The sequence below is a fragment of the Clarias gariepinus genome, chromosome 11, assembly GCF_024256425.1.
Source record: "Clarias gariepinus isolate MV-2021 ecotype Netherlands chromosome 11, CGAR_prim_01v2, whole genome shotgun sequence".
NCBI classification, from domain to species: domain Eukaryota; kingdom Metazoa; phylum Chordata; class Actinopteri; order Siluriformes; family Clariidae; genus Clarias; species Clarias gariepinus.
This window is the reverse complement of record NC_071110.1, coordinates 7639327-7666580: the sequence shown is the minus strand read 5'-3', so window position 1 is coordinate 7666580 and position 27254 is coordinate 7639327. Positions and strand designations below refer to the sequence as shown.

The window sequence follows — 27254 nt, the reverse complement described above, 5'->3', positions numbered from 1 at the left end:
TCCCCCTCACATTTGCAATATTTGTATATAGAATTATGTTTTGTGTGCAACGTGAGGTTTACTGATTTTTTATTTTTTTGTCTAATTTAGTACTCTTTTTTTTCCTCCAGGTAAAAGCAATTTCTCTCTGGGACCAAAAAACTTTTTGGAATCTGAACCTTAAATTAATCTCAAGAGTAGTTGTGCAACCTGACATGTGACTTCGACATGATCTTGTAGATAGATAAATTACCCTAGAGCAAAAACAGATTTCTTGATGCTATGAGTTTACCAACAGGACTTAGTAAAGGTATAGTTTTTGCATGCCTAATTTAGTTTTTTTATTTCACACTCTATTTAAAAATAAGTTACATATACTGTGACACTGCTTAAATGTAGTTTTAAATGTATAAGCACTTGAATGTACAAAGCAGTTAAGTTCACATTAACAGCTGTACATCATGCTTTATGATACTGGTTTATATCTGCAATACATTTAAAACTTTTCTCTTTAAGGACATCAGACAATGTCAGGTGAAAACATGACGTTTGTGAAGGACTTCTTTATTGTGGGTTTTCCTGGACTTCATCCTAAATACTATGCCCTTGTATCTGCAATTCTGTTCTCAGTGTATTTGAGTACTTTAATTGGGAATGGATTTTTTCTTCTTTTGTTTGCAACAAACAAAAGTCTTCATAAACCTATGTATTTTATTTATATGAGTCTTATGTTCTCTGATGTGTTGTTCAGTACATGCACTTTACCGAAAATTATTGCTAGATATTGGTTTCAAGATGGGACTATTTCTTTTGTAGCTTGTTTTTTTCAGATGTACTTAGTGCATTATTTTGGGACAGTTGATTCGTACACACTAGCCTTAATGGCACTAGATCGATATATAGCAGTTTGCTACCCATTTCGTTACAATTCTATTATGTCAAATAGGAATATAGTACTTCTCAGTCTAGTGGTCTGGGTTTTGGCTCATGGTTGCAATATAATGATGGTTGTTCGGGCTTTCCCCCTCCCTTACTGTGGAGCCAACACTGTTATACACTGCTACTGTGATCATGTATCTATTACCAGACTTGCATGCATTGACAGGACACTCTATAGTTTTCCAGCTTTTGTTTATGCCATGGTAGTTTTACTGGGATCTCTTGCCATTATTCTTGTCTCCTATTCCTTCATTATTTTAGCTGTACTACAAATAGCAACTGCACATGGACGGCTAAAAACTTTTTCCACATGTAGTTCTCAACTCATTATAATTTCTCTTTTTTTTTCCCCCAGATGTTTTAATTACTTGGCTGCAAATACAGGTATCATATTTAACACTGATTTGCAAATAGCCATCATTATGCTTTATAGCCTGATACCTCCAGTTATCAACCCTTTAATCTACAGTCTAAAAACAGAAGAAGTTAAGAAAATCTTGATAACAAAATTTCAAAAAAGGCCAAGGTAGCTTCACCTGATAAATCCTATCTTAAAATAAATAGGAATACATGTGGATTGTTATGCTGTGTTTCTGTACTGTAATTGGCTATACCCATGATGCCTGTAATCAAACAGTTAAATTTGATTACAGTGAACAAAATCTAAAATCTATCAATACTTCCCACAATTTCTGACTTACCCATATAACATGTACAATACCTTTTTCTTTTCCCCTCACATTTGCGATATCTGTATATAGAATTATCTTAAGTGTGCAATGACAGATTTACTGTTATTTTTTTGTCTAATTTAGTTTCCTCCAGGAAAATGACTGTAAACAACTGTAACCCAGTATAAGCAATTTCCCTCTGAGATTAATAAACTTTCTTGAATTATATCTTAAAATAAATATAAATACATGTGGACTGTGATGGCATGTTTCTATACTGTAATTGGCTATACCCATGATGCCTGTAATCAAACAGTTAAATTTGACTACAGTGAACAAAATCTAAAATTTATCAACACCTCCCCAATTGTCAATTTGGGGAGTTAATCTGGTTGTATTTAATCCTTTCATTTACTATCAATATTTTAAAGTACTACAAAATATAATTTGTAAGTAATATTTTCTGCAATTTAAATGGTAGGATTTTAACTTTAAAATTTCAAATAAGACAAGACACATTTACACACTAAGATGTCATAGTGCTTGGGCAATAATAAAACATACCTTTAAAGATTCCTACAATTTAAAAACAGATACTGCCCTTTTTCTTTTATAATAATCTTCCTCGCTTTTTACACAGATTTTTTAATTATCTGATCAATACTATTGGTATCAAATCTAATAATGATTTATATACTTTGTCATTTTATTTGGAAACACAAATCAGTATAACTCTTTTTCTGTGGAAAAGTAAATGTAGAGAAATCAATGCTAAACTGCATATAATTAGTTGCTTTTTGTCGCCGAGCGTCACAAGATCACAACTGAGCCAATGGTTCCCCTTTCAAAGGCTACACTCGATAAAAACGCTATGGGAAACATCTTGTCATGTTGCCGGTTGTGAAGCATGCGCGTCTCAAACACGCCAAATTTTTGGCTTATAAAACCTCGGTCGGGTGACGTCATCTGATAAGACTCACCTGCAGGTTATAAATAGAAGTGAACCGAAAACATTCCTCAGATTCTTGTCTTCACCTAGTTGTGTGTGCGTGTCTGTGTCTAACCAGCAAAATAAGTGTTTAACTCACCGATAATGGCAGAGTTTTAAACGAGATGTCCCTCCGTGTGTATAATCCATATCGGAGGGCGATCTCTACACTTTACTGCTTCGGTTAAGTGCTACGCGCCCGCCTCTCATTCCTTGAGAAGCTTTGAGCCGCCGCGCATTCCTGGGGCTTAAACTCATGCATTCGGCAGAGCTGTGAGAGACGGATTTAAAAACTCCTTTCTTTCGCGTTCTCATCGGATCTGTAAATTCCTCTGTCCGCTCTCAAGCGCGCCCTGGCGCTTCTTGTGAATGGGCAAGGATAAAACATCACGTCTTGCTTCTGCGAAGATGGTAATAGCCTCTAAGCATTTAAAAAATTAAAATTAAAAACCATAGACGGTAGGTTCTGTGGGGTGGCTGGGGGCAGAGCCTCAACAACACTCTTTCCCTTTTTCCTAGCAATCTCCATATAAGTTAACCCTTTCATGGAGTAAGCTGTATTCATCCCGTGTTTTCCTGCCATCAACTTATTTATTTATTTAAATATAGTTTAGGTGGAAACACGGGGTTATATGATGACACCCAGATAGAAGAGATGCTTCCATCTCTCTCGTGGGACAGCATCCGTCCCGAAAAGCTATTACTTCCTTTCAAGCTGTGTAGACTTTTATTTTTCCTGGAGGGAAAAGCTTTTCAGTCAGCAGGTCAGGTTGGTGCTCCATTGCACACCATGGCGATTTTGCACGCCTACCAGGCTGACCTGCTGAGAGACTTGAGTACTGGCGGGGCTCTTCAAGGTAGGGCGTATTGTAATCACGCCAGGCCACAGACTTGTCTCTTTGTGTAACAAAGCAGACGGCTTGTGCTATCTGCCGTTTTATGGCTGCGATGGTTTCTGCGGAGAGGCACTTGTGGTTGAATCTCAAGCATCAAGGAGAAGTATTGTGCATTCCTCCTTGATGCCCCCATCTCGCCTTCCGGCACTAGGTTAATGAGGCAAAGTTATATAACAAGCCTTTGAGAAATTCTTTCCCCGCCATGCTCAAGAGTCGGGGCTGTCGGCCACCCAGTCTCGACCGGGTCTGACTCTTGCGAGGCGTGAAACACACAAGGAGAGTGTTTTTGAGCTGGACACCCCCTCGTAAGATTGGGATGCGTCGCGCAATCCGCCTTAAAAGAGGTCAGACTGGTCTGAGAGATCTTCTTTACAAAGAAGCCCTAAGGTTTATGTGCCTAGGACACAGGTGCCTAGGGAGAGGCACGCAGAATTCCTTTCAAATTCCTTTCAAAGAATGAAGTGTTTCGGGCAACACTAGTCTCCAATAAAATGTTAGTTCTTCGGTTTGTTCCTGCCATGTTTCAGGATGCCGAACATCTAACCCCTTGCTTTCAGGGGCGAAGCTTACCAGTATTGGGTTCTTCCATTTGGTTTAGCTCTCTCACCCACACATACACAAAATACATGGATGTAGTTCTGGCTCTTATGACTCCAGAGCATCCGTTTTTGAATTACATGACTGGCTGGCCCAGTCTCAGTAGCTAGCGCTTTGACATCAGCATGTCGTCCTAGCTAATCTTTGTTTCTTAGGATTGAGATCCAACGCCATGAAAGCATGCTCTTTCCTGTTCAGAGGACAACATATTTGGGTGTCACATGGGATTTGAGCGTAAGCGGGCACAGCTGTCTCCCGCTCCTGTCAAATCCATTCTCAACACCCTCAAGGAAATCAAGCTAGACCAGAAAGTGACCATCACTTTTAGAGATCTTAGCTCTCATGGCAGGTGTATCCACGGTGACACCTTTGGGCCTTCTGCACATAAGAGCATTTCAGTTGTGGCTAAGAACCAGGGGATTTCACTCTAGGGCCAATCCCCAATAAGGGCTACGCGCAAGGTGCTTCGAACCCTTCCTATTTGGTTCAGACCCCGGTTTCTGACTCTGGGTCCCACTCTAAGTTCGTCTTGTTATCGCAGATGCTAACGACAGATGCTTCCCTCATGGGCTGGGGTGCGGTCTTAGATGACCGTCCAGCCCAAGGAAGCTGGAAAGGCCATCTTTTTATGCGGGACATCAATTGCCTCGAAATGATGGCTTTATTTCTGGCCCTAAAGCACTTCCTCCAGCAGTTGAGACTACCATGTCCTAGTGCGGGTGGACAACACTATGGCAGTCTCATATATTAATGGCCAGGGCGGACTGTGCTTGCGCCGCTAAATAGCTAGCGCACCAGGTTCCTGTCCCTCAGGGCGATTTACATTCTGGGAAAATTTCATGTAGCAGAGGTGGACCTCTTTGCCTCGCAAGATCAGCAAATGTCTCATTTACTACTCTTTGACTCTTCCAGCCCCTGGGTCTGGACGCCTTGGCAGTCCCTGAACGGGACCAACTAAGTCAAGCTGGTCTTCCAGCCAGCATAATTAAGACTATTTTAAGTACTAGGGCTGCCTCCCCTAGAAGAGCTTATGCCCTCAAATGGAATGTATTTTAAAGTTGGTGCATGACGAAGCAAGTAGACCCAGTCCACTGCCAAATTGTTTCGGTGCTGGAGTTTCTGCAGGAAAATTTGTCCTCAGGCTTGTGCCCCCTTGTTGAACCACTAGAGTCAGCGCCTCAGGTTTTTGACCCTCAAGATGTTTTTTTCTAAATGGCCGTTACCTCTCTAAGACGATCAGAGATCTGTCAGTCATTGCCACTGGGCTAGTCAGGGCCATTTTGCATCCTCACTGAACTATCTTCCATTCCCATGGAAAGTTCCATTCCCCACATGCACTCTATTGTTTTTGAAGCCTTCTGTCCTCTGCCTTTACAGCTTCGGGACAGGAGAGACTTCACTCACTGTGTCCAGTACGTGCTCTTCAGATTTACGTCCACCGCATTAGCCAGTGGCGTAAGTCAGAGCAGCTTTCACATGTTTTGGAACCGCAAGCTGCGTGAGAGATGCTATTGCCCTCTCCTATGAGGCGCGTGGGCTCACTTCGCCTCTGGGAATCAGGGCTCATTCAACCAGGGGGATCACCTCATCTATTGCACTAGTTCAAGTTCAAGTTCAAGTAGGCTTTATTGTCATTACAACCATATACAGTTAGTACACAGTGAAACGAAACAACGTTCCTCCAGGACCAAGGTGCTACATGCAACATAAATTTACAACATAAATTAACAGAGACACTAAACTAGCTAACCAAGAGGCCTAGTTAACTGGCTAGCAGAGACAGGACAGAGAGACCTAACATAAATTACAACATAAATTAACAAAAACTAACTAGCTAAGTATAACTTTTTTTACAGACAACATAAAGTGCACGTGCAAATGTGCAAACAAGAGCAACAACAAAGTGACAGTGCGCAACCACGACATAACAGAACATAAAATATGGTGTTGAGGTAGTGGGTAAACGTAAACGTAACAGTTACAGAACATAAAATATGGTGTTGAGGTAGTGGGTAAACGTAAACATTCTTTAAAAAAAAAAACAGCAGCAAGAATTGAGGAATTAACTAGCAAGAGGTATTCCCCTGCAGCAAGTGTGTGCAAAGCAGGTAGACCCAGTCCACTGCTGAATTGTTTCAGTGTTGGAGTTTCTGCAAAAAAAAAAAAAAAGTGGTCCTCTGGCTTGTGCCTTAGTACTCTCAGGACATATGTAACTGCATCCTCACTGAACTATCTTCCGAAAGTTCCATAAACCCAACATGCACCCTATTGTTTTTTAAGCCTTCTGTCCTCCGCCTTTACAGCTTCGGAGCAGGAGAAACTTAACTTACTGTGTCCAGTATATGCTCTTCAGATTTACGTCCACCGCATCAGCCAGTGGCGTATGTCAAAGCAGCATTGAGTGTAGCCTTTGAAAGGGAACGTCTCGGGTTACTTTGCTGTAACCCTGTTCCCTGAAAAGGCGGGAACGAGATGCTGCATCTTAATGCCGCACTGTCTACGTGACCGGACGTTCGTTCAGACAATCAATCTGAGGAATGTTTCCAAACTCACTCCTATTTATAACCTGCCGGTGCGTCTCATCAGATGACGTCACCCACCCGAGGTTATATATGCCAAAAATTTGGCGTGTTTGATACACACATGCTTCACAACCGGCAACATGACAAGCTGTTCCCATAGCGTTTTCACGCAGCATCTCGTTCCCGCCTTTTCAGGGAACAGGGTTACAGCAAAGTAACCCGAGACGTTTTCTGTTATTAAGTTATTTGCCTGTACCTTAATCTTTTTTGTTCTGCGTTTAAGCATGTCCTTAACGCAAAGAATTTCAACTTCAGAGTGATAGTTAATCAATTTACTCACGGCATCCTTCCTCTCTGTAGTCTTTACGAGATTCACTGAGGCTGAATGTTTAATCTCAATGTCATCCTCTTTCATTGACGGGTCATAAATGTTCTCAGGCCATTTACTCTTTGGTTCTTTGAGAAAGGAGGAACCATTGATCCAATTGTTGTTTTTTATGAATTTTTCCCAGGAAACTCCCCTGGATGCGGCGGCAGCTGGGTTTTTGCACATACCTCCACTGCTGTGGCCTGGTTGACTCTTATATAATGGCAATTCTGTTAGTGACAAAGGTTTTAAAATGAAGTTATTCATTGTCAATGTATCTCAAGACAGTTGTACTGTCGGTCCAAAACATAGAGTCTAGCAATTCTATTTCCAGTTGATCTTTTAACATTTTGTCGTTGTTCACTGCAACCACTGCTGCTGTCAATTCCATTCGGGGGATAGTGGTTTGTTTCAGGGGCGCTATGCGAGAATTTCCCATCATTAATGCACAGTGTGTGAGTCCATCAGCATTTACTAACTTAATGTATAAGACAACTCCATATCCCATCTCTTTTGCATCTGAAAAGTGGTGAAGTTGTGCTTCCATCTTTTTATAAATTGTTCGGAAATGTCATTGTCCTACGCGAGTCTTTCTTTACACAACTGCTGCATTCAGATCTTAGCTGGCAGTATGACTCGTGCGAAGAAGCCTAATGGGTCATGAATTGAGCTAGTGACTGACAAGATTCCTTTTCTAGTCACAGGCGGGGTCTGAATTGATACACCACAACACCCCTAGAGCTCTCTCGACAGGGAGTGCATCTTTACTTAAATTTAAGTCATGTCTTTAATTATTTCACTTTCAGGAATGGAAGTTAGTAATGTATGACTATTACTTGCCCACTTGGTGAGGTAAAAGCCTCCACTTGCACAAAGGTTAGTGAGATTGTTTTACAACGCAACTGCTTGATTGTGACTAGAGACGGACTTCAAGCAGTCGTCTACATAGAAGTTTTTAAGTACTGTGTTGACTGCCTCGGCAGATGCATTACTGCGGTTTTCTTCTGCTGTTTTCCTGAGAGCGAAGTTAGTTACACTTGGAGATGATTTTGCACCAAACAAATGAACGACCATTTTATACTCGACCAAGTCCTGACTCACATCTCCTTTTGGCCACCATAGGAAACGCAACAAATCTGTGTCCTTTTCCGGAACTCTAACCTGATAGTACATGGCTTCCACATCTGCCATCATGGCGACTTCCTCTTGTCTAAAGCTTGTGAGCACTCCAATGAGTGAGTTTGTCAGGTCGGGTCCCTGTAGGAGCTCGCTATTTAATGATACTTCCTGATAGCTAGCAGCACAGTCAAGGACTTAAAAGTCAAAGACCCTTAGCTTTTTCTTTTGAGGATGATGTACCCCATGGTGAGGTATATACCACACTTGCCCATCTTGTTGACTTAGGTGAGGTGTAGGGACCTTGACTGCATGACCCTTTTCAAACATGTCGTTCATGAAGTTTGAATACTCTTCATGAAAAGAACGGTTATTCTTAAACTTCCTTTTGAGGTTCAGTGCACGCTGCATGGCTGCACTTCGGTTATTGGGCATTTCAATAGGTGCTTTCTTAAATGGGAGGCTGATGTAGAAGTGATTGTCGCTAAACTGCAGGGAGTTGGTAACAGAGTCTGGAAACTGATAGTCCTTGTGACAACTCAGCTTTGTCATCACAATTCTGTTCAGGAAAATCATGATTGTACTGTTGTATTAGCATTTGTTATACACTTTCAATGGAAACTCTGTTGACTGCAATGCTCGCTTATTCATTGTCACATGTGGCTTCCTCGACCGACTCTCGAAGAGATCCATTTATGGTCCATCCAAGGAGGAGCCTATGTTCTTTGTTACCTATAAGAATTTTACTTCTCTGAAGTATGACCACTTATCAATGTCGTGCTGTTGCAGAATGTTTTCCACTAAGACTGGGACACTCTTTTGTGTGAACACTTTGGGGAGTTCAACAAAGGTGTTTTCTTTCAGACCACTAACCTCTTGTTTCCCCGCGTTCATGGTGCTTAACATGATGTCAATTTTTTTACCTTGTACGTTTAATCGCCTTGCTAATGACTCTGTGCAAAAGGTAGCAGAACTACCTGGGTCTATAAAGGCGTACACTTCTACTGTCTTATTACCTTTCTTGGACTTTATTTTAACAGGTAAAATGGAGAGAATACAATTATCTCCAGCCCCAGGACAGGCGCTTATTTCATGACTCACTGTACCAGGCAGTGTTTTAACTGGTTCGGTTTCATCAGCTTTTACCACCGCCTGAGCTGTATCTTGTGCGTCAATGTGTAGCATGCGAGGATGTTTCTTTAAGCACGACGGACATGTGATTCTTCTTGTGTAGTCTTTGCTTTAGTGTCCTTTTACTAAACATCCAAAGCAAAACCCATTCTTTCTCAAAAAGTCCAATTTGTCTTTATATGTCTTAGCGTTAAAATGGTAGCATTCATCTAGGGTATAACCTTTCACACAGAATGCACAAGGTTTAATAAAGGCGCTGGTAACTGATGCACCACTACTCTTTACTGTAATCAAGTCTTTATGATTTTTACCAACCTGTTTTACGCCAGTTGCAAAGCTGCTACCTCTTTTTCCTTCCATTTTTTGCTTGAGTTCTGGAGGAGATTTGTTGCAGTGTTTTTTATCACTAGTTGAAACGTTCAGGTCACCAAAAAGTGGGTTGGACATTACCGTTGCTTCTTGCTCTACGAATTCCATCAACTGCACAAACTTGGCTCTTGTTTGGGTGTGCCTTTCATGCTTGTATGCATGGTTCCTCCATCTTTCACGCAATTTGTAGGGCAGTTTTGAGACAATAGTCCTCAACTTGGTAGCATTATCTAGCTCATCCATGTAATCAATGCTTGACATAGTATTGTGACAGTTCACCAGGAACAGGGAGAAAGTGGTTGGCGACTTTCCGTCCTTTGACTTTATTTCCGGCAAGTTGAGTGCCTTTTGCATCAGTGTTGTAGCAATTATTTGTTTATTTCAAACTTATCATGTAACAGTCTCATGGCTTCTGCATAACCACAATGATATGGCATGAGCTGGCAGCTTCTCACAAGGTCCCTAGGCTGTCCTCTAGTATACTGCTTAAGATAGTACAGCCTATCCACATCGCTATTGGTTCTGGTTTCAATGACATGTTTAAAGGCTCTCACAAAGGATCGTGTGGTCGTGGTGTTTATTGTATTCCGGTTCGGGGGCGCATGCACCACTCGTTTCGATGACCACACTCCGTCTCGCAGGATGTCATTTTTTTTTACAGTCCTGGTACGATTTTATTTCAGCATCAGCCATTGCAAGTGCCGTTTCCATTTCCAGCCTTTCCTTTTGTGGCTTTAATTGTGCTTCCTTCAGTTCTAGCACCTGCCGATCTCCTAAGGTTGCTGCTTTAGCCAACAATGCTGCTCTGTTAGCTTTTGCCTTCTTCAGTCGAGCTGAGGATGCTGTAGATGTTGAGGAGCTTTTGGATGCCTTTTAGGGGCAGGCGTCTTGAACTCCAACATTGACACGCTGTCATTTGGCGAATATATATTTGTATAATACAGTCAACTGACTCCACTTGCCTTCTCTGGCGTTCTTCAGTTTGTGAAGCTTGTCTGTAGAATCGTTTTCGTCAAGCACCATCACACACTTAGATTCGACGATCGCAGCAATGTCCTCGCCGTCTGACATAGTGAAATTTAAAGCAGGCAAGTCCTCTTATCGCTTTCGGTTTCGGTTGCTTGTCGACGGTCGATGTGCGTTTTTTTGAGAACGCACATGCGCTCTTCACTCCATGTTTACACTCTTAATTCACTTATCTTAATTTTGCAGTGGAAAAAGCTTTTGACCTTACATATACGTGCATGTTATTTACAAGTTCCGACGCGTATCTACACAGTATTACTCACGACTCCAGACGTGCATTGATTTCTTTGTCTCTTGTTTTATTTTCAACATCAAAGTACAAAGGTTGTTACTGTTTCTTGCATAAATCCACTGTAGTCACGACAAGTCATTTTGCTGTGTTCTGTAGCTTAAGTAGATTACTGTTACAACAACTTATTTTACTGTATCCTTTAGCTTACAGTATCACGGTCAAAAGCTTGTGTTCTCCACACCTTTCTGTATCCTTCTGTGTCTTAACAACAACTGAACAACTGACGTGCATGATAAACATGCAGCTACACAACTGTGGGATGATGTCACAGAACAACTTATGAAATGATGTCACAACTTACGAGTATAATACTAAATGCTTAACCCTCTGAGGTCCGAGGTGATTTTAGGGCCCTTGAGATGTTTGGACATGCTCTGATATTTGTGCTTTTTTCAGCTACTTATAATATATTATTGATCAACCTGTATTTTTCTTGTAATCAGCACAGACGGTTCTACAGTAATATGTGACCAAAATGAATGCAGGTGTTTGCATTTTTTAGGAAAAAAATATTATGTGTGGTTAGTAAGTTTTGTGAAAATAAAACTGAGTGATTAAAGATAGAGATGAAAATGTACTGACAGATGCCAGGAGGGTGATGGGAAGATCGAAGGAGTACTTTAAGGGGTTGATGAATGAGGAAAACAAAAGAGAACAAAAAGAGTAGAAGAGGTGACTGTTGTGGAACAGGAAGTAGCAAATATTAGTAGAAGTGAGGTGAAAAGGGCGTTAAAGAGGATGAAGAGTGGAAAGGCTGTTGGTCCTGATGACATACCTGTGGAGGTATGAAAGTGCTTAGGAAAGGTGACAGTGGAGTTTTTGACTAGTTTGTTTAACAAGATCTTGGAGAGTGAGAGGATTCCAGAGGAATGGATGAAAAGTGTATTGGTGCCAATTTTTAAGAACAAGGGTGATGTGCAAAGCTGTGGCAATTAGAGAGGTATAAAGCTAATGAGCCAGACAATGAAGCTGTGGGAAAGAGTAGTGGAAGCTAGGTTAAGGGCAGAGGTGAGCATTTGTGAGCAGCACTATGGTTTTATGCCTAGAAAGAGTACATCAGATGCAGTATTTGCTTTGAGGATGCTGGCTGAGAAGGTAACAGGGAGTTGCATTGTGTCTTTGTAGATTTAGAGAAAGTGTATGAAAGGGTGCCAAGAGAGGAGCTGTGGTATTGTATAAGAAGGTCTGGAGTGGCAGATAAGTATGTTAGAGTGGTGCAGGACATGTATGAGAGCTGTAAGACAGTGGTGAGATGTGCAGTAGGTGTGACAGAAGAGTTCAAGGTTTGGTTGAGAAAGTGTCAGGTGTGTTGTGCAATAAAAGAGTATCAGCGAGAATGAAAGGAAAGGTGTACAGGACAGTGGTAAGACCAGCAATGCTCTACGGCTTAGAGACAGTGACGCTAAAGAAAAGACAGGAGGCAGAGTTGGAGGTAGCAGAGCTGAAGATGTTGAGGTTCTCTTTGAGAGTGACAAGGATGGATAGGATCAAGAATGAGTTTATTAGAGGGACAACCCACATTAGATGTTTTGGAGATAAAGTCAGAGAGGCCAGATTGAGGTGGTTTGGACATGTTCAGAGGAGAGATTGTGAATATATCGGTAGAAAGATGCTGAGGTTAAAACTGCCAGGCAGGAGGTCTAGAGGAAGACCAAAGAGGAGATTTATGGATGCAGTGAGAGAGGACATTAAATTCGTTGGTGTGAGAGAAAAGGATGCCAAGCATAGGGTTAGATGGAGGCAAATAATTCGCTGTGGCGACCCCTGAAAGGGAACAGCCGAAAGACAAAGAAGAAGAAGCCCCTTAGCCTAGCCTCTGTGTGCCCCTTAGCCTAGCCTCTGTGTGCCCCTGTGTCCCTAGCCTTTAGTGTTTAGCTATGTGGTAAGTGTAGCTAGGTGTATGTTAGGCTAAAGACATGTTTAGCTAGATGTATGTGTAGCTGACTGCATGGTTAGCTGATTGCCATGGTTAGCCAATGACCATGTTTAGCTAATAGCCATGTTTAGCTGATTGCCATGTTTTAAGCCTTAGTCCTGTCTCGTGTCTCTAGTCCTGTCTCGTGTCTCTAGTCCTGTCTCTAGTCTCTCAGAGTCTCTCGTCTTCTCCCCGATTTCAGCTCCATGCTTAGCTTGAGTCTGTGTTTCGTCCTTAAGCATGTGTCTCAACATAGTGCTTATATTTTATGTAACCGGTATTACAGCCTGTGTTTCGTCCTTAGGCATGTGTCTCAACATAGTGCTTATATTTTATGTAACGGGTATTACAGCCTGTGTTTCGTCCTTAGGCATGTGTCTCAACATAGTGCTTATATTTTGTGTAACGGGTATTAGAGCCTGTGTTTCGTCCTTAAGCCTGTGTCTCAACATAGAGTTTATATTTTGTGTATTAGAGTCTGTGTCTTGTCAGTTAAGCATGTATTTCAGTATAATGCCTATGTTTTGTGTCTTGTCCTCTAGCCTGCGTATTGGTCAGTTATGGGTCGTATAGTTTGAATGTTCGTTTCTTTGTTTGTTTTGTTTCTTTGTGATTCCTGGTTTGTGTTATAGCCAAAATAAAGACTCTTTTGTTTTAAAACACCCCTCTGCGCCTATGCCTGCCCTTTTCTGCCCACGGGATTCACAACAGCCAATACCACCCAATCATGACAAAGTGTACATTATACATTTTAATTTAGTTTAATAAAATTAACACAAATCCCTAAAGATTTGATTAACCTCTGAACCAGAGCTGAAACCCTACATTAAACACCCACAGCTGGAAAACTACCAGAATGTACCTACCTACAATTATTCAGTGACACTACAATATGATTCATTAGCTTTTTTTTTTTTGCTAGTCATGTGACATGCATGGCAGGGTTTGTGAAATAAATTGCCCTGCAACACAGAAATTTGTCAATATTCTAGCTTACATACCAACGCTTTATAACATAATGAAAGGAATACACAATGTCATAATAGCTTTTTGTATTAATATATTTACCCATTTTAAATCTATCATTAATATACAATTGTCTATAAAAAAAAATACAACCCTAATCTGCCTACTTTAAAAGCAACAGGTCATGTCAGCTGGAAATGTAACTTTTGTGAAGGACTTTTTCATTGTTGGCTTTCCTGGACTTAATCCTAACTACTATGCCCTTGTATCTGGAGTTATGTTTTTTGTTTATTTTTGCATCATGATAGGGAATGGCATTTTTCTAGTTTTGTTTGCAACACACAAGTGTCTCCACAAATCCATGTATTTTGTTTATATAAATCTTGTGTTATCTGATATGTTGTTCAGTACATGCACCTTACCAAAGATTATTGCTAGATATTGGTTTCAAGATGGGACAATTTCTTTTGCAGCTTGTTTTTTCCAGATGTACCTAGTGCATTATTTTGGTGTGGTCAATTCATACACACTAGCCATAATGGCCATGGATAGATATATAGCAGTCTGCTTTCCTTTACGGTATCATACTTTTATGTCAAACAGAAATATATTAATTCTGATTATAGTAGTCTGGGTTTTTGCTCATCCTAGCAGTATAATGATGGTTGTTCGGGCTTTTCCCCTCCCTTATTGTGGAGCCAACAATATTGTACATTGCTATTGTGATCATGTATCTATTACTCGACTTGCATGCACTGACAGGACACTCTATAGTTTTCCAGCTTTTGTTTATGCCATGGTAGTTTTACTGGGATCTCTTGGTATTATTCTTGTTTCTTATTCCTTCATTATTTTAGCTGTACTACAAATAGCAACTGCACATGGACGGCTAAAAACCTTTTCCACATGTAGTTCTCAACTTATTATAATTTTTCTTTTTTTCTTTCCCAGGTGTTTTAACTACTTGGCTGCATATGCAGGTATCATATTTAATGCTGATTTACAAATAGCCATTATTATGCTTTATAGCCTGATACCTCCAGTTATCAACCCATTAATCTACAGTCTGAAAACAGAAGAAGTTAAGAAAATATTGATAAGAAAATTTCCAAAAAGACGAAGGTAGCTTCACCTGGTAAATCATATCTTTAAATAAATTGACATAAATGTGGATTGTGTTACCATGTTTCTGTATTTGTTGTGCTATTAAATAATTTGATTACAGTGGACAAAATCTAAAACCTCACATGCATACACACACACTGTATTATAAGTACTGTAGTTATTGTACAAACCTTGAGGTTGATTTCATTTTATCCTTTCATCCATTATCAGTATTTTAAAATAGCCCAAAATGTTATTTGTAAGTTAATAATCTTCTGTGATTAAAATGTATTGATTCACTACAAAAATTCAACTAAGTTAAAACCTACATTTAATTTTAATAGATTTTTAATAGATAAAAAATAATTAAATTAAATAATAATATTTTTTACTACAGATGCATTTTGATTTAAATTTATTATATACACAGCAAAAAAGAAACGTCCTCTGACTTTCAACTGTTTTTACTTTCAGTAAACTTAATGTGTAAATATTTGTATGAACACTTAAAGAGTCAACTAGAGACATAAGACATAAACTAAAAATGTTTCACATTGTGTCCCTGAATTGAGGGAGGCTCAAATCAAGTACCAGTCAGTATCTGGTGTGGCCACCAGCTGCTTGAAGTACCGCAGTGCATCTCCTCCTCATGGACTGCCTATTGCGGACATTCTGAGCACTGATGGAGGTATTGTGTGTTGCTGGTGTGACTCGGGCAGTTGTTGTGGCCATCCTGTACCTGTCACGCAGGTGTGATATTCGCATGGAACGATCCTGTGCAGGTGTTGTTACACGTGGTCTTCCACTGCGAGGATGTTGCTGTCCTTCCTGTCTCCCTGTAGCACTGTCTTAGGCATCTCACAGTGTGGACATGGCAATTTATTGCCCTAGCCACATCAGCAGTCCTCATGCCACCCTGCAGCATGCCTAATGCATGTTCACGCAGATGAGCAGGGACCCAGGGCATCTTTCTTTGGGTGTTTTTCACTGTCGGTAGACAAGTCTCTTTAATGTCCTGCATTTTTAGAACTGTGACCTTAAATGCCTACTTTCTGTAAGCTACATGACTATAAATAAGAGCACTCAGAGATATGCAGTGTGGGAAATAAGTATTTGATCCCCTACAGATTTCCTAAGTTTGCCCACTTACGAATAAATGAAGGGTCTATAATTTTTATCATAGGTTTATGGTAAAGGATTGAGAAAGAATGTTAACCAAAAATCCAGAAAAAGCACATAATAAAAATTTTATAAATTTAATTGCATTTCAATGAGGAAAATAAGTATTTGATCCCCTACTAACCAACAATAATTCTGCCTCTCACAGACTGGTTATGTGCTTTTGTGGTACACATATTTATTTAAGAAGGTGCTCCTAAGAACAACGTGGTATGTGTATAAAAGACACCTGTCCACAAAATCTCTCTCATCTTTCATTTAAACCTCACCACCATCGGCAAGACCAAAGAGCTGTCAAAGCACCTGCTGGAGCGACTATTTACAAATGGAAGAAATACAAACTAACCATTAATGGCCCTATATGCAAGATTTCACCTCATGGTGTGAGAATATTCATGAAAAAAATTACTACACCAGGACTACACGAGAGGAGCTTGTGAATGATCTCAAGGCAGTTGGGAGCACAGTCACCAAACAAACCATTGGTAACACAATACGCCTGCATGGATTAAAATCATCCTTCAGTGCAGCAAGGTTTAAGGTTTGAGGTTTGCCAATGAACAGAGAGAGAGATTGGGATAAACTGCTGTGGTCAGATGCGACCAAAATTAAGCTCTTTGTCATCAACTCGACTTGCTGTTTTTAGAGACAGAAAAATGCTGACTATGGCACTAAGAACACCACTACAGTCAAGCACGGAGGTGGAAACATTATGCTTTGGGGCTGTTTCTGCTAAAGGTAAAGATTTACTTTGCTGCACTGAGGGGCCAATGGATGAGGCCACGTGTTGTAAAATTTTGGATGAGAACCTCCTGAATATCTGGTACAACTACAAAAAACGTCTTCCACTGTGCTTCCCAGCAAGGGTTTCTCTACCAAGTTATAAGTCATGTTTTGCTTGGGGATCAAATACTTATTCTTAGCATCTTGATGTGGCACACCTGTGAGGTGGGATGGATTATCTCAGCAAAGCAGAAGTGCTCACTATCACACATTTAGACTGATTTGTGAACAATGTTTGAGAGAAATGGTAATATTGTGTATCTGGAATGAATTTTAGATCTTTAAGTCCATCTCATGAAAAATCGGAGCAGAAACAAAGATGTTGCGTTTATATTTTTGTTGAGTGTATGTAATGTCATCTGCTACTCAATATCTATTTGTTAAATTATTAATGTTGCTAACTGGATTAATAGAAATCTAATCAGAATAATTTTTGAGAATATAGAAAATGTTGGCCAAAATGGACTGAGCTGCAAAAATGAAATTAATCAAATGGTCTTTTTTGAAGATTTTTTTCCTTTAGCTCATTCAACACCATCGTCCTCGGATGGTGGTGTTGAATGAGCTATGTCTTCCTTCACGGATACCTTGTCACTTTCATCAAGTGACAGTGACCTAAGGGAACAGGGTATTTCCACAGGCTGCAGTAGATCCTGCAAAGAAGACTCAGGCAGTTCTTCAGTAAAAAAAGAGGTAATTGTCAGTAGTAGTTTATGTAATTAATATAGTGTAAAAGTATCATGCACAATTGAAATTTTCACCAATCAAAGGATGTAATTTCAAACTTGCCCTTTATTAATGTAAGTATTATTGATCTGCCCCCTCAGATGTTAACCTCTTGCTGCTGGGTTTTGACATTTCTCTGAAATTTTCACCTTTAGTTTATCTAAAAAATTATGTATGTTTTCCTTCCAATAATTTTATATAATAGAAAAAAACACTGAAAACTTTGTTTCCCCTCTTTATGTGAGCAGATGGTTGAAAATGCCTTGCATAGGAAGCCTGGTGGAGAGGATATTCTTGAAGAGTCCTGGTCAGAAAAGTCACTCAGTCATCGCACCCAGAGACAGCTTGTCAACATATTGGCAAGTGATCTGACCGAAAAACATGGGTAAATGGGTTAGTTAATATTATAAAGAAATGTAACATGCAGCCAAATTCTTGTAATGATACACTGTAACTTAATAGAAGGAAAACTCATTCAAGTTTGATCAATTTTCTTTTCTCTATAGAAGGAATTCCTCCCGTCAGCAAAAGGAGAAGTATGCCTTAGGAATTATTACACTCTTTCCTTCACTGAAGGATCCATTTTCTCCAAAGGGCTATGTGAGTCGTGCAATGATAGTAAGAACTCATGTAACTAAAGTAAAAGTGAAATTATTTCAGTTTTACTATTTTCATTTTGATTGTGACTAAACATAAAGTCTTGTAACCACAATTGAACCTGTTGAGTATTTTATTAAATTCAACTTGTTCACGATAATGATCACTGATTAGCCCTGATTGGAAATAGGTTGAGTTGTAAGAATATGAGGAGTGATTGTTCTTTGGTTTCCTTCTGCTGCATCTACACATGCTGTAAGATATTTTGATGTTGATTTATCCCTTAAATTGTAACAGGAGCATTTCTATGATGGGGTGAAAGGCAAAACATTTCCACGCTTTATGGATGTCAAAGGTAAAAGATGCACTCATTGGTCATCCTGGTCTTCTGACTAAATGTTGTTGTGTTCTCACAAAGGTTTAAGAAGTTATGAATAACATCCCATCTTTAAAATAGATCAAAGATGTGAATATACAATATAACAATACCAAACCCTGACTTATATGCTTGTGCATGATCAACAGGTGAATCAAGACTTCCTGCTGCTGTTTGGTGCTGAAACAGCCTCCAAGTTGCTTAAGAAGTGGGATACCTCCTTCAAGCCCAAAATCATCAAAGAGGCCAAACAACTGACTCAGTCAGCTGACCTGTGTCGTTTGTTAAAGGCTGCTGAGAAACTTGGCGAGAGTTATGGAAATGGTAAGCTTCACAGCATGCTTTGTTAATTTTACTAATATTCTTTCACATTTTCCTTTCACAAATTAATCATATCCTTGTTTTGCTCAGTACACTGGGACAGTGACATGGCTTCTCTGCTGCTGCTGCTTTATCTTTTGCCACCTTCAGCTGGGCATAAGAGGAGGACCAAAATAAGTTCGAATGATGCAGTGGACAAAATGGTGCACTTTCACAAGGTAAATTATATTGCCTCACGTTTTTAAATTCCACAAGAGACTTCTTCAGTTATATGCACTTTCTAGTATTTTCTCTCTATGTAGAGTGTGATTTCTTTTTTTTTCCAAGTCAGTGACTTGATACAGGCCAATTATTTGTGAGTAAAGTCCTTAAGGCACATGATCTCACACCAAAGGGGTGGTTTATACTCAGCATTAGTGAAAGGTGTACATTTTATTTTTAATAATTTTTTTTAATAATATGTTACAAATCTTATTTGTCATTGTCATGCTGCAGCATCGATGAACATCTGCAAGAAAGAGAGGGTAAACAACCATATATCCTTGCTGTTGGCCAAACACAGAACAGGATTGACACCTTTTTACATCGCAGTTGACAAACAACTCATCCCCTGCCAAGCCACCAGCTCATTGACTGCTTTTGATCAGCTTTTCAAATCCCACTATGTGTTCAACTTGTCTTATGAGGAGTCCCTCGTTCATCTCTACACTTTTGTGCAAACCACCGTATTCAACATAGATGTAACTTCAACCGACGTGTCACCACGTGTCCGTGAATTGCGTGCCAAGATTCTGAATGAGAATTGACAATGTATAAATCTTTTATCTGTCAAGCTCTGCATATCACTAGTCAGGCTTTGATAAGTCATTTGCGACTTGGCCAAAGTTTTTATCCAAGCACCAAATTTAAGTTGGTTTGTTCACAAGAGAGTTGTAGGCGTCAGTTCACTACATATCCTGGTTTTAGAAAACATTTAAACAGTGTTCATAATAAAGATTCTAATCAAAGTGGTGATGCAGTAACTGAGTCATTTCAGGATGATTTTGACAGTTTACAAGATACTGTAGAAGTAGCGGGAACAAGTGTCTTGCAGAATGCTGAGGCTGGTTGTTCTGAAAACAATGGATCAGGCCAGTGTATCGAAGAAAATACTAAAGACATTTGTGCAAAAATTATTCCTAAACTCAGTTGTAGTGGTGTGGCAAACAGTGTAGTGTCAGCAGTTGTTTGTGATTTGGAAAATTTTGCTAATGGACTGCACTCTCACTTTAAGCAGAAAGTACTGTCCGCTGTGCCAGTAGATAATCCTGTTAGATCTACTTTGGAAAAATATCTCGAAACTTTTGAAAACCCAGCTGAGAGCTTTGATACAGAAACTAAAAGGAAGAAGTATTTCAGTGCAAAATGGGGGATTGTGGAGCTGTGGAAAAAAAAATTACACGGTTAAATACAAATACAGGAACTTATGACCAGGTCCCAGTAAAGGACACTTTTGTGTACATTCCAATTTTGGAAACAATCAAATTTATCTGTCGCAATTCTTATATTTGTGAACTGCTAGCAAAACCTTGTGAATCAAAAAAAGACAGATATGAAGACTTCTGTGATGGAAGTTACTTTAAGACACATCCATTGTTTTCAAAACAACTGACTTCTTTGCAAATTCTGATTTTTTATGATGACTTTGAGACTGCTAACCCACTAGGTTCCAAACATGGTGTTCACAAAATTGGTGCATTGTACTTTGTCCTCAGAAATCTACCACCAAAGTTAAATTCGGCATTGATGAACATTCATTTGATTGCATTGTTTCATGCAGAAGACGTAAAAAAATATGGCTTTGATCCTATTTTACAGCCTCTGATTGATGACATAAAATTATTGGAGAGTCATGGCATTGATTTACCCTTCTCATCTGAAAAGGTCCAAGGCACTATATGTCAGATAACTGGGGACAACTTGGGGATGCATGCAATTTTAGGTTTTGTAGAGTCTTTCAGTGGACGTTATTTCTGTCGTTTGTGTTTGATTGAAAAAGATGATGCTCAGAACGTGTATAGTGAGGATGACCCAAAGATAATCTTGCGAGGGAAAGAACTTCTTGAAATGTACTGCAGTGAGTTGCAATCTAATCCTCAAAAGCTGCATGTGTTTGGCTTAAAGAAGAATTCGACACTGAATAGCCTACAGTACTTACATTTACATTTACATTTAGGCATTTGGCAGACGCTCTTATCCAGAGCGACTTACAAAAAGTGCTTTAATGTTTACAACATTGGATACATACTTACACTGGGTTAACTAGGTTAATAACTAAGTACCATTAGTCCAACACATCTGAGTTTTTTTTTTTTTTTTTTTTTTTTTTGGGGGGGGGGGGGGGTTAGTCCAAGTACTGGAGAAACAGATGCGTCTTGAGTCGTCGTTTAAAGATAGTCGAAGTCTCTGATGTACGGACATCTAGAGGAAGTTCATTCCACCACCTAGGTGCCAGAACAGAAAAGAGCCTGGATGAATGCCGCCCTCGATCCCTGAGAGATGGTGGGATGAGGCGAGCAGTGCTGGAGGATCGGAGGGAACGTGGTGCAGTTCGTGGTGTAATTAGCGCAGAGAGGTAAGTGGGTGCTGGGCCATTTTTAGCTTTGTAGGCAAGCATCAGTGTTTTGAATTTGATGCGGGCAGCTACAGGAAGCCAGTGCAGGGAGCGGAGGAGTGGGGTGGTGTGGGAAAACTTGGGAAGGTTAAAAACGAGTCGTGCTGCTGCATTCTGGATCAGTTGCAGAGGACGAATCGTGGACAAAGGCAGGCCTGCCAGGAGCGAGTTGCAGTAGTCCAGTCTTGAAATAACGAGGGACTGAACAAGCACCTGAGTAGCCTGTGAAGAAAGAAATGGGCGAATTCTTCTGATATTGTAAAGAAGAAATCGACAAGAGCGAGTAAGGTTAGCGATGTGTGGGGAAAATGACAGATGATTGTCCACGGTTACCCCAAGATTGCGGGCAGTGGTTGAGGGAGTGATTTGGTTGTTGTCCATGGATATCACAAGGTCTTGACCTGGAGATGAGTCACAAGGGATAAACAACAGTTCGGTTTTACTGAGATTAAGCTTCAGCTGATGAGCAGCCATCCAAAAAGAGATGTCTGCCAGACATGCTGAGATCCGGGTGGAAACCTAAGTGTCAGAGGGAGGAAAGGAGAGAACAAGTTAAGTGTCGTCTGCATAACAGTGGTATGAGAATCCATGCGATGATATGACCTTACCAAGAGACCGGGTATAGAGGGAGAACAGAAGAGGACCAAGTACTGAGCCCTGCGGGACACCAGTAGAGAGTCTACGTGGGGCAGATGTTGATCCCCTCCATGTTACCTCATATGACCTTTCTTTTAGGTAAGAAGCAAACCATTGCCACGCTGTTCCACAAATTCCAAGGCTTGTAAGAATAGATAATAGAATCTTGTGGTTCACGGTGTCAAATGCAGCTGACAGGTCCAGGAGGATGAGGACAGATGAAAGTTTAGCAGATAAACTTTAGCAGTACTTTCATGTTTGCCAGAACTTTTCATTCGACATTATGCATGACATTCTCGAAGGGGTGGCTCAGTATGAGATAAAGTTATTGTTGGAATATCTATCAGAGAATGTTTTGTTAAAACCTGGTCTTTTGTCACGAATATATGCTTTTGACTATGGCTACTTGGAGCGCAAAAATCGTCCAACAAGGGTTAACTTGGACAGTAGTGGCAAAAGTATTGGACTCAACTCCATTCAGTCTCTCTGTCTGGTAAGCAACATTTCTTTGATTTTTGGTGACCTTGTGCCAGAAGGAAATTAGAACTGGGCATTGCTGTTGCTTTTACTGCAAATAATTAACATCATATTTTGTCCATCTGTTACACTTTGCATGACTGTGCATTTAAAGCATTTAATAATGGAACACCATGACTTGTTCAAACGGTTGTATCCAGGTAGAAACATGATTCCTAAACATCACTATATGTTACATTACCCATCTTGTATAAGAAAAATTGGACCAATAATACACAGGTGGAGTATGAGAGGTGAGGCCAAACATAGGGTATTCAAAAGCATTCTTAAAAACTTCAAGAACATCACGGTGTCACTTGCCAAAAAACATCAAATGTCCATAGCATACAAGTGGGAGACATCTTCTTTAAACCATGTTGAGTATGGACCCTTGAAACCATTTGATGCTGATGATGAGGAAAATAATGAAATGATCACCCAAGTCTTGCCTGCTGTTGCAGAAGACATCTTCTCTACTAATTGGGTTAATATTAGTGGAACAGAGTACAGAGCAGGATTTGTTATTTGCTGTGGATCTGAACATGAGATGCCTGTGCTTTGCAGAATAAAAATGATCCTTCTTGTTAATAGTGTCACCTTCTTCATAGTTAACAAGCTTATGATAGAAAACTTCAGTGAACATCGTCATGCCTACAAAGTGTTTGAAACTAATGAAAAAGATGTCATCAAAGCAGACTGTATTGAAATATACTTTGACCTACAAAGTGCTTATGGTGGTGATAATGGGCCTTATGTTGTGCCTTTCTTTTCTTTGTAAATGTACAAACGTTCCAATGGTGCTTGGAATTTATCATTTATTAAAAAGGATTGTTTAATTAATTGTTCATGTTTTTGTGACTCAACAAGGATTTTCAGAACATTGAATATAACATTGTACATTTGTTGAATGTCATAACTGCACTTCAATGTGTTACTAACATGACATAATTATGTAGATGTACACATTAAGTATTAGTGATTTACACAAAGTAGTTAAATAACACCGAATGTTTTGAAGTAACACCCCCAGTGAGGAGTTAACACAACCTAGTGTGAAAACGTAACACTATGGGTGTTAAAAATGTAACACTATTGTGTAGTTAAAATATTAACACTATGCAAAGTGTTAAATTAACTCTGAACTGGTGAGGATTATATAAACACTGGGATAGTGTTGAATTTAACACTGTGGGAGTTAAATTAACACTGACGATTTTGCTGTGTCACATTTACTATAGTGGATTCCTGCCAACAAGACGAGAACTTAAAAATGTAACGCTAAGCTTAAATTTGGTTGGATAATCTCATAGTAGAAAACATAAGGTAAATTTGACTATATTCATTTAGGGGGCAAGACATTTATGGGGGGAGGGCGGGGGGGCGCTGCCCCTTCTTGCCCCTGCATAGAGCCGGCCTCGAATCGCTATGATATGCAACACCTAAGTAAGGAAATCAATCCCCATTAGTCATAATGATTTAGAACACCTTACATCTGATGCCTTGTTGCAGATTCAATAAAATGTATCTTTTACCAGTATATGTTAATCTTTTGAGAACACAATATCCAAAAGTCAAGCATTTTCCCCCTCCCATCATTATTCAAGCATTTTCCCCCTCCCATCATAATTAAAGAATAACCAAAGTGATTTTTGTTTAAGATTTTAGTACACACAGGATTAAAAAAAAAAATGCTGAATGGGTGAAGAAGAAGAAGTGCAAAATGTTGATCTATCACCCCTTGTAAATAACGAACACTGTCAATGTGATATATAAGCACCATGTGCATTTAAACATAATAAAACTTTAATCTGGCAATTTGTTCCAAGGTTGCAGTAAGGCATAATATGCTAAATGTCACACTACCGCTGCATATTTAACAAAGTTAATCTGTATCAATAATATGAACACTATCTAATTATGTAAAGATAGTGGTTCCAAATGTCTGGCTGGGAGCCTATGTCTAGCAATCATGAATAAACAAAACAAGCGTGCTGTTCAAAAATCTCTAAGGGTTTAATGAGATATACATGATATTTATGTCAAACCATACTAAAGCCTTGAAAGTAAGGGCTTAAAAGCCCTAACCATGACTGTTTTTCATGACTTAGTCAGTGAACAGCATTGTAAGAGCCAAAATTTAAACAAGGTATGATTCAAGTGCTCTGGACTCACAATACATTATTATAATGCATTTTGTGTAGTTGTACTGTATAGGCCATACAGTTGATATTTGTGAGTTCATTAAATCACAAAGTCTTGTGTAAAAGATATTGCAAAAATATGCTTTTTTTGTGAGATGACTAACTATGCTGAAATATTGTACGAAAACAGCACAACCAACATTCCTGAATTTGTCCTTCAAGGATTCACAGGAATTCCTGCTGAATATCATGGATTGCTAGGAACATTTTTTTTATTAATTTATCTAATGCTGGTATGTGGGAACATTTTTATCCTTGTATTTGTGGCTTATGAAAAAAGTCTTCAGAAGCCAACATACATCATCATCTGTAACCTTGCAATATCAGATCTTGGATTTGGAACTACAACTCTGCCCAGAATTATTGCTAGGTACTGGACGTCAGAGAAGATCATAGCATTCAGTAGTTGTTTCACACAAATGTTTTTCGTCCATTTCTTTGGGGCATGCACCTCATTTCTTTTGGCATTGATGGCCTTTGATAGATTTGTTGCTATATGTAACCCACTGAGATACCCAGTTCTGATAAAGAACTCCAATATTGTGATTCTTTGTTTAGTGCTTTGGGTAGGAAACCTTGTCCGGCTTGGTCTAATTACGGCATATGCCCTTAGTGTGCCTTACTGTGGCCCAAATATTATACATCACTGCTACTGTGACTATATCTCAATAACTAGTTTAGCGTGTGCAGACATAACATCCATAAGTGCCATTCTTACTGCCATAGGTATGTTAGTAATGTGGGGTCCTTTGTTGTACATTATATTTTCTTATGTGGCCATCATTATTTTAGTCATTAAAATCTCAAATAAAGAAGGACGGTATAAAATATTTTTAACATGTACTCCACAGCTGTTTATCATCTGCCTGTACTATTTCCCAAGAAGTTTTATGTATATTGCATCTGCTGTTGGATACAATTTTGAAACAAACCTACGCATTGCTGTGATTATGATGTACAGTCTTTTCCCAGCCCTAATCAATCCATTCATATACTGCTTTAGGACCAAGGAAATTAAGGACACATTAATGAAGAAATTTAAGCAAAGACAAGTGAGGGGGAATAGAAAAATCATTTAATCTAATTAAGTATATTTTATTCTAATATTTTTATGTATAATTGGTCAATGATATGTAACATATAAACCTAAAATTTCTTATTCATTTTTGGCTCATTAAATACAATAAAATATATAGTAAATGTTATTACTTGGAAGTGATTAAGCTGTCAGAAATATAGTTAATCAATTGGATCAGATTTTGTATTAAATGTAAACCAAACAGACCTATTTATTTATGCAAGATAAAATTATATAGCCAAATGACAAAATAGATTATGTTACTTAATAATATAATAATATAATTCCATACTCAATGTTTTAAGTATTTTAAGCTGTTAAATTTGCTTGTTTGTTCATTATAAACAGCTTAAGCTGGAACTTTTGGTTAAATAGTTTTATTCTTTGCCTTCTAGTTGGAGGCAAAAGCATATGCAAGAGAAAGGAAAAGGCATGTGTGTGATCACTGGGGTCATATGAAGTGTAGGGGCTGAACCATGACAAATATTCACAATTTATAAATTTGCATTTTATTATTATATGGCATTTATTATTACATATTTTCAATATTTTAGTTGATCATATTTATTTTACCATTTTAATGAGATCTAAATAAATGGGATGATTAATTAATAAAGTTGCAATATTACTACCAGCTTTACATTCTAGATCCAAGTAATGGTAAATGTTGGAATAAAAAAAAAAAGAGAAAAGCTTCAAGTGCGCAGCAAGCTGTGAAAATGCCCTTCATTACCTTTAGGGGGGAGTCGTGTTTCAGTCTGAAGTATTGTGTGTCTGCTGAAGCCGAAAAATGTGTTATCTCTCTTAGGCGCCTATTGACAGCAAGCGACAGAGCTCATAAACTTGTCTAGCTCAAACTGTAAATACTGATCAGTATTTATTCCTTATTTTCTTTTCTCCTTCAATGATGATACTACTTTGACTGCGCTTGCTTCATTCAGTATTATTATCATTATTATTAGTAGTAGTAGTGCTCCAAATTTATTATTACTGTTTTTATACTTATTATTATTGTTAACATGATGGTTTGGGAATTTAACTAAACACATATATAAAAGTGGCATTTTAATTCAAATCCAACATTTTAATGGTTAGTGATTGGTGCATGGGCGTCAACTCGAACGTTCTGCAATATTCCATTGTCATTCATATTGCCGTTGTTTTAAAGCCCTTTACGAAAGCATTCGCTAGTTAGTAATAAGTAAGCAAATAAGAGATAAATGACCAAATAGCTTTAAATGGTACTTTAGCGTATATATATATATATATATATATTTTTTTTTTTTTTATATATATATAGATGTTACTCA

General features: G+C 39.0%; 3 protein-coding genes and 1 pseudogene across 3 annotated transcripts; all 4 read left to right on the top strand.

The window, feature by feature from the left end:
- Positions 1–506: 506 nt before the first annotated feature.
- On the top strand, positions 507–1448 carry LOC128533450 (olfactory receptor 9Q2-like). The gene has a single exon (XM_053507721.1). The coding sequence runs from the start codon at positions 507–509 to the stop codon at positions 1446–1448; it is 942 nt and encodes a 313-aa protein (XP_053363696.1).
- Positions 1449–13958: 12510 nt separating this feature from the next.
- On the top strand, positions 13959–14900 carry LOC128533409 (olfactory receptor 2AT4-like). Its single transcript, XM_053507669.1, has one exon. It carries the CDS (start codon positions 13959–13961, stop codon positions 14898–14900), a length of 942 nt encoding a protein of 313 aa, XP_053363644.1.
- A 2914-nt stretch (positions 14901–17814) lies between these two features.
- LOC128533265 (uncharacterized) lies at positions 17815–19666 on the top strand (annotated as a pseudogene).
- A 5283-nt stretch (positions 19667–24949) lies between these two features.
- On the top strand, positions 24950–25945 carry LOC128533264 (olfactory receptor 1500-like). Its single transcript, XM_053507513.1, has one exon. It carries the CDS (start codon positions 24962–24964, stop codon positions 25943–25945), a length of 984 nt encoding a protein of 327 aa, XP_053363488.1. The 5' UTR covers positions 24950–24961.
- Positions 25946–27254: the final 1309 nt, after the last annotated feature.